This window comes from Aspergillus steynii (assembly GCF_002849105.1).
Source record: "Aspergillus steynii IBT 23096 chromosome Unknown P170scaffold_2, whole genome shotgun sequence".
Taxonomy (NCBI): Eukaryota; Fungi; Ascomycota; class Eurotiomycetes; order Eurotiales; family Aspergillaceae; genus Aspergillus; species Aspergillus steynii.
This window is the reverse complement of record NW_020194399.1, coordinates 5,508,853-5,519,991: the sequence shown is the minus strand read 5'-3', so window position 1 is coordinate 5,519,991 and position 11,139 is coordinate 5,508,853. Positions and strand designations below refer to the sequence as shown.

General features: G+C 48.2%; 5 protein-coding genes across 5 annotated transcripts; 2 read left to right on the top strand and 3 right to left on the bottom strand.

Moving 5' to 3' along the window:
- Window positions 1-1,007: 1,007 nt before the first annotated feature.
- Window positions 1,008-2,293, top strand: P170DRAFT_507978 (uncharacterized protein; the record flags this gene model as incomplete). Its single annotated transcript, XM_024854521.1, has 1 exon — window positions 1,008-2,293. The coding sequence occupies exon 1, from the start codon at window positions 1,391-1,393 to the stop codon at window positions 2,291-2,293; it is 903 nt and encodes a 300-aa protein (XP_024708612.1). The 5' UTR covers window positions 1,008-1,390.
- Window positions 2,294-2,466: 173 nt separating this feature from the next.
- Window positions 2,467-3,979, bottom strand: P170DRAFT_463048 (uncharacterized protein; the record flags this gene model as incomplete). The annotated part of the gene is made up of 2 exons (XM_024852134.1): window positions 2,916-3,979; window positions 2,467-2,858 (listed from the first exon to the last, which is right to left on the bottom strand). Exons 1-2 carry the CDS (start codon window positions 3,919-3,921, stop codon window positions 2,467-2,469), a joined length of 1,398 nt encoding a protein of 465 aa, XP_024708611.1. The 5' UTR covers window positions 3,922-3,979.
- Window positions 3,980-4,232: 253 nt separating this feature from the next.
- On the top strand, window positions 4,233-6,786 carry P170DRAFT_454418 (Hsp70 family protein). Its single transcript, XM_024851431.1, has 8 exons — window positions 4,233-4,359; window positions 4,425-4,936; window positions 4,996-5,040; window positions 5,094-5,166; window positions 5,225-5,486; window positions 5,549-5,651; window positions 5,708-5,841; window positions 5,903-6,786. Exons 1-8 carry the CDS (start codon window positions 4,290-4,292, stop codon window positions 6,570-6,572), a joined length of 1,869 nt encoding a protein of 622 aa, XP_024708610.1. The 5' UTR covers window positions 4,233-4,289; the 3' UTR covers window positions 6,573-6,786.
- A 165-nt stretch (window positions 6,787-6,951) lies between these two features.
- P170DRAFT_424064 (uncharacterized protein) lies at window positions 6,952-7,939 on the bottom strand (the record flags this gene model as incomplete). Its single annotated transcript, XM_024847545.1, has 2 exons — window positions 6,952-7,550; window positions 7,837-7,939. 2 exons carry the CDS (start codon window positions 7,937-7,939, stop codon window positions 6,952-6,954), a joined length of 702 nt encoding a protein of 233 aa, XP_024708609.1.
- Window positions 7,940-8,593: 654 nt separating this feature from the next.
- P170DRAFT_454417 (uncharacterized protein) lies at window positions 8,594-10,193 on the bottom strand (the record flags this gene model as incomplete). The annotated part of the gene is made up of 2 exons (XM_024851430.1): window positions 9,727-10,193; window positions 8,594-9,679 (listed from the first exon to the last, which is right to left on the bottom strand). Exons 1-2 carry the CDS (start codon window positions 10,180-10,182, stop codon window positions 8,594-8,596), a joined length of 1,542 nt encoding a protein of 513 aa, XP_024708608.1. The 5' UTR covers window positions 10,183-10,193.
- Window positions 10,194-11,139: the final 946 nt, after the last annotated feature.

Below are 11,139 nucleotides of genomic sequence, written 5' to 3'. Positions count from 1 at the left end.
GTCTATCGGGGAAAGGAGAAGTGTCTCAGAAAGTCGGTGCAGCACATGTCACTCTGAAGCCATGTTCTAGCACAGGTAAGCACACTAACTACTTCCAATTGGTCAAGTCTGTTGCACAAAGAAACTTGAAAAAGATTAGTATCCACCAGGCAGTCCTCCATTTGCTGCAGGTCCTACCAGAGAGGTCAGCAGGACAGTAGCAATGGCAAGATAAGTAAAGTGCCCGTCGTAAGCGTGTCGGTCGGGAATCGTTGAGCCACGGTAAGGGAATCTAGAAATCTGAAACCCAAGCTCTACTGACCTTTCAGCTCCCTATGCCTGCCTGGGAAAGGAGAATGAGAGTCTGTGCGTTCCGTGACCTGGCAATGGCTTGGGTTGCACTGTGCTACACGCGGGTTACAGGCCCCTGTTCCACTAGGTGCCGCGGGACTGGAATGGGAGGATGAAGAACTGGTCAAAGGCGTGGAAACATGAGCAGGACTTTGAGCAACATTCTAATAAATTTGAACTGAAATGTTAGACGTTCAAAGCGATGAGATGATTAATTGATTGAAGGTGTTCTCTCATCCTCCTGGATACCTATTAAAATAAAGCGTACTTTTAGGCACTTTCTTGAGCCTCTTTTCAAGCTTTGAGCATAGCAAGACGATCAGACACTGAGTCAAGAAATTGAGAATGGTCTAATACTATGCATTCCGCCATGTGAATAATTATTTTAACCGGATTTCAACTGCCTGCACATCGCATCAGAACTACTTAGAATCACAAAAGCACTGTCGGTTATAAAACTATTATCCTTCAGCCTCAAAGGGAGTTAATAGAAAGAGATCTCGGTCACGACCACAAGGCAGAAGTAGCAGTCATTAGGGTGACCAGCCCTTTAGCGCCTACGCTATACATAGTATGCGCCAAAGATGATGACCCAGGTGGGAAAAAAAAAAAAAAAAAAGAAAAAAACGGAACCTCCAGAGTAAAGAACATAAGTGGACCTATCAGTTTGGTGGTGTGCAACAGTAACACCGTGGAAAGGAATGTAACACAAGGCTTTCGGGGTTTTCCAACCACCATCTAGCATACAGACTATATCCCTGTCCACCCGAGATTAGGGCTAACACAAAAAAGGTAAAACTGAGGGGAACCCTGTGAACGCAGCAAACACTCTCATGGCGGTGCAATTGTGGCTGGAAAAGAAAAGAAGTTTAACTCGCCTATCTCTGTGGCCTTGTCGGGCGAACAGACCCCGTAGAGCCGCCTGGCCTCCACCGAAGAGCCCATCCCAGGAAGTCGTACTACGCAGTATAGTTCATTGCGCCATCTGACTAGCTGCCCTAGCCGCCAGACATCCAAACGCTTCTTCCATCATCCCCACGCATAACAGATCCAACAAGCGATGGCCTCGAAAAGACCCAGCCGTTTCTTCTTTCCACAGAGCTCAAACCAAAGCCAATCCTCACTGGAGGCTCAACCGGCACCATCAATAACCTTGACCTCTACATCCACCCTCCCACAAACACAAACACAAGCATCCAAACCATCCTCCGCAACCGAACAAGCCTCCGAATTCCTCAAAACAACCTCCCACGTCCGCACGCAACTCGACGAAGTCCAGCGCCTCCGAGACCTCAAGGCCCACCGCCTCGGCGCCGCTGAATTAAAATGGATAGACTCCACGATTGCCGATATCGCGGACGCAGCGCACGACCTAGCCCTCCTCTTAGAACCGACCCGCCTCGAGCAGACGATTCACAGGGGCAAGCTCTCGCTAGCCACTCAGCTCCGCTGGAAATATAGAGACGGGCAGCGCGCGGTGCAGAAGTCTCAACGGCTCCTGGCGTATCATGGGAGTTTGATTGGCGTGTTGGGACATCTTCAGCGGGTGGATGATGCTCCGCGGGAGGAAGAGACGGAGACAGATACAGAGACGATCAGCTCGCCGGCGAGCCTACCAACGAGGCAGCAGACGATCCGATTTGAGCTAGATGCTGAGGTGACGGCGCGCGTAGCGTCTGCTGGGGCCAGGGAGTTTGAGATCTTCCCGGCGGATTATGCTCAGGGGAAGGGTGCGTGGGCTGGTGGGGAGGGGTTGAAGGGCGCTCGGGAGAAGCCGGGTGAAGAGAAGATTGTGGCTTATAAAGATGAGAACGTGGATTCCGGCGTGGCTAAACAGGCCGAGGAAAACGCTGTGGAATGTGAGATGGACGATTTGCTGGCTTGGCGGCGGTCGAGAAGGCCGACTTCTGAAGTCAACCCGTCCGTCGTTTGCATATCGCCTGATGGTAATGTTGGTGTTTAGGAATATGTTGTATGATCGTTAGGATTCGCGTCTGATGCTCCTTTCTACTTTATTCTCAATTATACCCTACTTTCGATGCGCCTGATTACGAATTGTACAAGCAAAGAAAATTACCAATGGTCCTAATTTCTTCAATAACATTTCTCAAATCATCAAACCGTCATGAAATGCCTTCAAATCCGTGCAACCGTCTTATCCACCAATACACGAGGCGCAGGCAACCGCTGACCCAACTCATCCGATATTTTCACCACCGCCGGAAGCACAATAACATGGTCCGAAGAGACCGAACTTGTATCCCAGCGGAAATCAAAACTGCACGGCTGAGAGAACAGCCAAGTTCCAAGCTCGGACGCTGCTCTGAACACGCTGCTCAACTGTGCAAGCCGGTCGGACTCAGGAAAGTGAGGGTCGCTGTAAGACGCAAAGGTTGTTGAGAAGTCCTGAGCCAGTGACTGGATTGTATTTTCTGAGACAGAGACTGTGGTTGTTTCCTGGCCTGGTTGTCCGGCTTTGTGGAGATGGGCTGTGAGCATACGCCAGGCGAATACGGCGCGGGTGTTGTCTGGAATGCTTTAGCTCCAAGGTCTCAAATAGAGGGTCAGACGAGGTTGCTTCTTACTGTTCTCTGTGCTCACTCGTGGGCCTAGTACATAAGGAGCTGGAAGCAAGCGTTCTGTTTGTTGTCCTGGTTGAATCGCCTGCAGCAAGGTTCGTACCAAGACATGCGTAAGTATTGCCCTTTCTGCCCTTGGTTTGGCGAGCATGGTGGCCAGCGGGGCAGGCAAGGCAGCGGAATCATAGTGTTCGAAGCCAGCAACAGGGTCTTGAGACAACCGAATTCTGGTTTGGCTTGAGGAATAGTAGTTGTCGATGTGCAGACTGGCTTGGTCGAAAAGGGTTTGGATGCGCGAGGACACAGTACCGTCATCGGCCGGCTGGGGGATATATGAAGATAAATTCAGATATTGCTTCCCCACAGGGCGAGAATGCGAGCCATGTCCCTTCACGGAGGGCTGTGATGAACGAACAGGCTGAGAGGATATCTGGCCCAGTCCTTTGGTAGACTCAGATGATTTCATTCCGGTCGACTCTGCGTAAGATTTGTTTTTTCTCCGACGACGAAAGAAAAGAAAAGCACCCAGGAGAGTGAGGATGAAGGTCCCAAGGATAGACCCTACGATGGCTCCTGCAAGTCCACCACCGCTCAGTCCACTACTTGCGTTTTGTGTACCAGGAGTGCTTGAAGGGCTTGCAAGACTGCTAGGCCGAGAAGTCGAGGAGGTTTGTGCGGCTGACGTGGTAGAGTTGGCTCTGGATCCAGTGGCCCAGTTACTGGTCACAGGATTTGGACTATCGACCGGGTTTTCGCTCTGGCTTCCTGACGTAGTAGGCACACCAGACGGGTCTGAGACGCCTGTTTGAATGGAAGTCGCCGAAGAGATATTGGGAATTGATGAGGAACCTCCTCCGCCTCCTGGGGCACCCCCATGGGCATCCTCTCCGGACCCTCCTGCGGTATCTCCCTTGCCATCTGGGTTTTCTCCGTTATTTGTTGTGTCTGTGCTATTCTTAGGCGTATCTGAGGCTCCTGTGGCCTGTCGAACCCATAGTAGCATTGCGTCCATGGCTAAAACAGTTGCTCAAAAGCGGAGGGAAAACGGGCTCTCGGCCAGCTCACCCCGGAGATTTGGGTGTATTTAAGTGTCGCGCGAAAGGCTAACCTAAGGCAATAGCGCTAAAGGTCGGGGTTTGATTGCTTCCAAGGCTGCTTCCACTAGTCAGATGGCGCTGCGACGGGTCCATCTGGGTGCTTTGGCGCCCAAGCCGTGATGCGAAACCCTGGTATCCTTGTCAGGGGGGGAGTGGCGCAGCCTTGCGACAGGGAAAAGAAAAACATTGAAATCTAGGCACGACCCCGCCCCGCGTAACGCGGCCTTGAGATTGAGCCAAATTGATCCCTGTGAGATTTCCAATAATTGGTGATTAGGAAATCATGGAAGGCTTTCCAGAGTACTGGACTCCGGATATTGTGGTGGGAATTGATTTTGGGATGACCTATACCGGTATACACATAAGGCTCTGGTCTAAAGTACGAATTCGAGCTGACGTGTTTTATCCGTCTGTTTAGGTGTCGCGTATTCCTCTGCTCCAGAATGGCTACCCCCAAAGACCATCCAGCGTTGGCCTGGGAAGCTACCCAACGAGCTCGCAAACAAAGTGCCGACATTCATTGAGTATTCGAAGTCTGGCAATGTCGAAAACTGGGGCTTTCAGTGCGATCCAGAAGCCAAGGAATCAGACATTAAGGAGTTCTTCAAGCTACATCTTGCGCCTCAGTATCAAGATGAACATTATGGAGGTCCTACTCGAGGGGAGGCCCAGCGCTGGTTTCAGGACTACGTCGATTGCATATACAAGCACATAGTGTCGCACTTCAGTAACACAATGCCGCATTTTGGCCCGCAAAATGTTGAATTCCTCTTCAGTGTGCCGACAACTTGGAAAGATGTGCGCATGGTTCAGGAAACACGTGAAATACTTGAGCGTATTATTAACACAAAGAATCCACGCCATCGCGCTGTTATAGGTCTCACCGAAGCAGAGGCCGCGGCGGTGTATGCTGGAAATGAACATTATTTGGTACCTGACCACTCTCCTGATTATAATAGCTTGTCCATCTGAATTAACACAATGTTTAGGCGGATGATACGATTCTTGTCTGTGATGCAGGTGGAGGTACCACGGTTTGTTTACCCATCATCAAGACTCCATGTCCCTATCCTAACTTTACATCCAGGACGTCAATGTTCTAAAGCTAATATCAAATCGGGGCGAACCGACTAGACTGGAACAACTTGGTCATGTCGAAGGTACGACGCGCCTAATACTTAGTCAGTGCCTGAATAGCTTAGGCTGACAAAGTGATAGGACAACCCATCGGCTCTGTTTTTATAGACAGAAGAATCCACCATCTGATTTACAAGCGATTAGAAAAGGTTCGGGACCATCTAGAGATGTCGCCGAGCGATGCAGCATGGATGATGATTTCAGGTCGCTTCCAAAGGATGAAATGTGCTTTTGGCACAAAGGCCATATTGACACCGTGGTTGACGCTCGATGTTCCAACGATAGAATCAGTGTTGGACTTCCCAGAGGCCGAGATCTATCGTGGTCAAATGCGTATTGCGTGGTAAGTATCGGCCTGAATCCCGTTCAAAAGCTCTGTTGGTTGTTTGGCTGATGATATTCCAGGGAGCATGTGCAAGAATGCTTCGACTTGATGGCCAATAAAATGTGCACTCTTCTAGACGGACATATTAGCCAAATGCATTCCAAATACCCAGGTGACCAAATAGTTTGTATCTCTAACTGCTGTTGCTATTCAGCTACTGATGGCCTTTCCTGAGGTAGACGCACCTTGTTCTTTCGGGTGGGTTTGGAAGCTCTCCGTACATTAAACAGTGTTTGGTGGAGAAGTTCGGTAGTTTGGCCGTCAACAAGCATCCGAATGCTGAAGACATGCATATCCTTCTAGCGGACGAACCGTAAGTGCAGCGGGCTGTCATATCCATTTCCAGTTTGCTGATGTCAGCTCTGTCTTGATAGCCAACTTGTCGTCGTCCATGGTCTCGTTCTAGATCGCATCCAACAGATAAAACGCGGAGTGGTCACGTTCGGATCAAGATGTCCCCCCGTAAGCTACGGTATCGTGTGCGACAAGCTCTATGACCCCAAGAAGCACGTTGGGCAACCCGTGCGTCTGGACCCTCGAGACAACAATACATTCGCAGTGGATCAAATTGACTGGCTGGTGATTCAGGCAAGGATATATCATTTTCCAACTGGCTTGGTACTCCGAGCCTATTCTCGACCAGGACTTATTGTTTTTCTTGTACAGGGCACCCCAATCCCATCGACTGGTATGACGAAAGAGTTTCAGCTTAAGGCGGATCTCGGTCGAGAGAACGAACCCTGGACGGCACAAATCGTCATGTCGACCCGCGATCCCGCCAATCTGCAACGCAACATGAGTGAGAACGGCGTTCAAAGAGTATGCAATATTAATGTTTCCACGATAGAAGTCGACAAGAAGCTCAAGAATCGTCACTGGTACAGCGTAAAGCCTCATTTTTGGCGGATTGCGTTCGAGGTCAAGGTCATAGTTGGACCTGCCGATCTGTCATTTGAATTATGGTCCAAAGATAAAAAGGTTCGCAGCGATAAGCACGAGCCCATTGCAGTAAGTTGGATGCCGGCGCAGGGATCAGAGGAATAATTTCTGCGCAGCATGATTGCATGTATATTATCTCATTGGCCAAGGTTGTTGATAGGGGAGCAATGTGCTGTAAGCATTAACCGTGAATATTTGAACCCCTTGGTGCTTGCCCATATGTGATACAGAGTGGGCTTCGCTAGTTAATGATCCTGGAAATCTTTCATCAATTCAGGCACTTTACTGGCTTCATGTGTTAAATACAGCAAATCTAGCCACGAAAAAGTCCATTCATTTGCGTATACACTCTGCAGACTGATACCAATTATCCCCAGACCGGTGGCTGCCTGATCTACCGTTGACGTATATGACCTACAAACTATCCCCTGCCACTAAGGTCGATCATCGTTCGATTGGTGGAAACTTTGTAATTTGGCTCTCCTCATCTAATGTTGAAAACTTTATTTCGCCTTTCCAATTCTTCCTCATCCATGTTTTTGATCACGTCTCCACTAATCACTCCATAAACATATACCTCCGCGACCAGCTTATAAGCATCTTCTCCCATGGGATGCAAAATGACAGGAACGCTGCATCCGAACAGAATACAGACGTGATCCTTGGCAGATGTGTTCCTGGGACAGATACCGAGCCATTCGGTAGTCGTTTCTAAAATTGACCCCCCTGCCTCTCTGGACGAGACGTTAAGCTCTTCGTTCTCGACCAAGGGGCTGGCTGTCGATTCCTCCAAGTCTGGGTCATCAATCTCGAAGAGTACAACATTTGGATTACCCAAGTCTTCGCCGACTTCGACCCGCTCTTTCTGCCCATCTGTCCCAACCTCTGCTTGGTCTTCCACGGTCTTCTCAGCATCTGAAGTACTTGGTCTAGTCTGAGAATCTGCTTCGCTTCTATTTTCGCCTGGGTTCTGGAACACAATATCAGGGACTGCATCGCTGACATCGGGAGCTAGCGGCTTGACGTCGGCCTTTGCATCATATGCAGCACCATTGCTGTCTGATACGTGCCCGTAATCACGGCCTTTTGCTTTGAAAAGGCATCAATTCCATGTCACTTCTCGGGCCGGTCTGGGATAGTCGCGAAAGAAGACAACCTCATCCGAGAGTTGTCCAATGTTCAAGTCGCCACCACTGAACATGTCATCTATTTCAAAACTTCTGAGACATGCACGCTGATACAATAGGGGATTTCTCAGTCCGTCAGAGCCCTTATCCGCGACTAAAGCCCGCCACGCCCCAGCCGGTACACCTTTCGAACCATTATCAACAGCCTCCCAGCCGCCGAGGCTGAGAGACTCTCGAAACACCAAATGAAACCACGTCGTCTCTGAAAACTGCACCAGAGAAACCGATTGGCTTAAAGCCTCGACCACATAGGTCTTGCTTTCTTCCTCTGGGTTCGGACTCCATTGTGAAGGCGATTGCCCAGGCGCTAGCATCTGTTCACTCTGAGATGAGGGGCTGCCAGCGTATCACAGGCGGCACAAGACAAGGTAAGCTGCAGCCGATTGTGAGCATGATAACCAATACCTAAAGTTCATTGCCGTACTCTACATGAGAAGGGGGTATGACGTCGATTCAGCCATAAATATACTTAATATAGCCGAATTCCAACAACAAAATATCTAATTATTTTAGTGATATCATTCATCCGTCCGGTCTAAGTACACGCCCGGCAGTCTCCCAATTTTTGAATTCTCCAGGTAAGTCATTTCCAAAGCATCTCATGAAGTTGAAGTGACCTTTAACAAGAAAGAAAAACCATATCCGACTCCGACAAGCCCTCCATCGATCAGGCTTCTGTGGGAATAAGGGCTGATGTGAACACTATCAAACAACTATCCTCATCGGAGAAGACAGCACAAGACAAGCGCAACCGGAATTTATATAAGAAATCAATGGCCAATCTAGGAGAAACAGCTATAAATCAAATGTCATCATCTAGGAAAACAGCACAGGAGAAGAAAGAAAACAATCAAGTAAAAAGGACGATGAATAAGCTGGGCGAAGCAGCTATGAGAGCAGAGAAAAATAACAATTAAAGAATAACAGATGGCTGTTAAATCAAGCTAAGTCCTCAAAAACCAACTGGAGATTCCGATCATACTCCGCCTTCTCAGAGACTTTACAATTCACGAACTGCGGTACATTTTTAGTCCAAAAAAACGGTAAAGCCCCATCATCAGGGCTGCCTTCGCAAGAAAATAATAGATATATGTCCTTTGCAAAGATTGTAAAAAGACCAGAGGGGCTGGATAGAGCTAGAATAACCCAGAAAGTCCCGGTAGCCCATGTACGAGCAAGAACTTCAGACAATCGCAGTATTTTTCTATCAGTACTCGCGGCTTCCTCTGTCTCAAGGATACTCATTAATTCTTTCCGGGAGATATCATATTCATCTACATCAATCTGATCAACACCTTTCCCAGTTAGCCAATATGGAGGCTCAACCATTTCAATCTGTCGAGAGCATGCCCATTCAAGGTCAATTAGACAAGTTATATTCCAATTATTGTCAACAAAAATATTACTCTGGTGCAAGTCCGTCAAGGAGAAGATGAACGGTCCACGGCGCAATTCTCGAGAGAAAAAAGCAGGTAATACAGCCCGCATGGCCGTTAGTGTCGCCATTTGAATAGTGCAATCAGATACATCATTCACCGCATTTAGTTGACTCCGCAGGCGGTTGTCATGAATACTGAGGATGTCCGCCGTATAGGATTCAACGGTTGTATACGTAAAGTCACGGGAGATATCATTAAAAATCCCCTCATTTTCCATCATCTGGATTTCCATTGAAAGTGGTCGGTTATTGAGCAAGAGGTATCCATTGTTATCGATTATAAAGGACCCGATTCGGGGTAATGGGATTCGGCTAATACTCAGTAGTATTCTCGAAAGGCTGCGGAAGAAATTTGCACGTAGCTTCATATCTGAATGGCTCTCCGGCCATATATCGGAGAGCATTGTTCCTTGTGACTTCTTGATGTTTTCTATTAATAAATACCCAGCACCGACAACATGGGGAGACGCTGTGATTTGATCGGGGACGTAGCACGACGGTTCTTTGAGACCTAGGAAGGAGAGGCATCGTCGGCGCAGCTTTCGAAGGCATCGGGCGAGGATGGGCAAATGATCGATCTGAGTAAACTACTGCATTTTAGTAGTTATTGCCGGAAATACACCGGGGGCCATACGCTTTCGCCCGTGGACAATGCGAACCCGTAGAGACGTGGAATGGGCACGTCTGGACAGTTTTCTTGAACCCATGCATACGTGCCCGCTTCGCATCGAATCTTTTCATCGCCATTTCCAGGTCGATGCTCTTCACCAACCCGATAAGGCAGAGGAAACCGAAGCAAAACCCGATGTCCCGGCTGCTTCCGCTGGTTCCACCCATCAATCATGACTGGAACGCAAACGTTAAAACTGCCATATATCCAGTCTTCTGCGTTTGCAACATGGCATCGATTAAATGGCCCCAGCTGTAGATGATGGGTGACAACCCTTCTCATCCAGTCAGTATTTTCATTCAACCGAGAGAAGAACAAGAGTTGTGCATCATAGTACTGCAATTGGTGCAGGACATTATCCTCCCGGTCTTGAGCAGCCGAATAAGTAATGGTATCCTTGACGAGACGACGGGTTCGCATGGTATTCGAAGATCGATTCTGGCTGAGATGATTAAAGGAGGAAACAACCGATAAACAAATGACAGGTGGAGCAGTTTCCGGATTACCTAATCCGGTGGAGAGTGTGCAAACAAGGCAAACACTTGGTATACAATCACGATGGCGGCAAATGGGATCTCATATCTCTACTCCTCAGTTGGCTATTTCCATCGCGTATTCTGCTTCACATTAAAACAGTCCTCTCTTCTTTTTTTCTTTTTGATTACTTGCTTATATATGCTCAAACAATCATCTCCTTTTGGCCCAACCCCGCACCGGTCACATATATATATATCTCCCCTCGCCAGCCTAAAAGTAAACAGTTTATGAATATTTTATATGACTGCGTTATTATGTTATCTTTTGTTTCTATCTCTTGTCAATCTGAATAGGTGGTTCTTAGCTGAAAATTGTAGACTTCAACCCCCCCCCGCCCTCAAAATTAGAAGTTACTAGCCATGTAGCTCTGAGCCACAAACCTCTTGCTTGAGACTTGACCGCATATTTCAGGTGGAAGTCGGAAGCAACCATGGCGTGATGATGACAAGTTGATTGTATAGCAGGTATAGATGAAAATGCATATTGTGTTCATACTGCAATTCATACCAAGCTTTGTACTGTTGCGCGATCCGCGGGTCGTGGCGAGGTCTAGACAGCTCCCGCAGGCCCAGCCGGCTACTATCTTTACGTTCTAGTCATGAATTGTCTCAAATGAAGAGGACTCGCTTGAATGGTGGATTCTATCACCAGATCAACGTGGAACACCTTCCTAGCCATGTTATGTACGAGAATTGGCCAGTATTCTTTTTTCTCAGCGTGGTACTATGCATATTCAATCAGTTGGAGGGAAATGGGTATACAACGTCATCTATTGACGCAATAAAGTAACAACTCGTTTTTCTCGAAGATTTACTCACGAGTACACCAAATGCATAGACC

Excerpts from the sequence above, each read along its gene's own strand:
- P170DRAFT_454418 (XM_024851431.1), top strand. The coding sequence starts at position 4,290 with ATGGAAGGCTTTCCAGAGTACTGGACTCCGGATATTGTGGTGGGAATT. Across the intron at positions 5,167-5,224 it reads ACAACTTGGTCATGTCGAAG|GACAACCCATCGGCTCTGTT; the intron begins GTACGACGCGCC and ends ACAAAGTGATAG. Across the intron at positions 5,842-5,902 it reads ATCCTTCTAGCGGACGAACC|CCAACTTGTCGTCGTCCATG; the intron begins GTAAGTGCAGCG and ends CTGTCTTGATAG.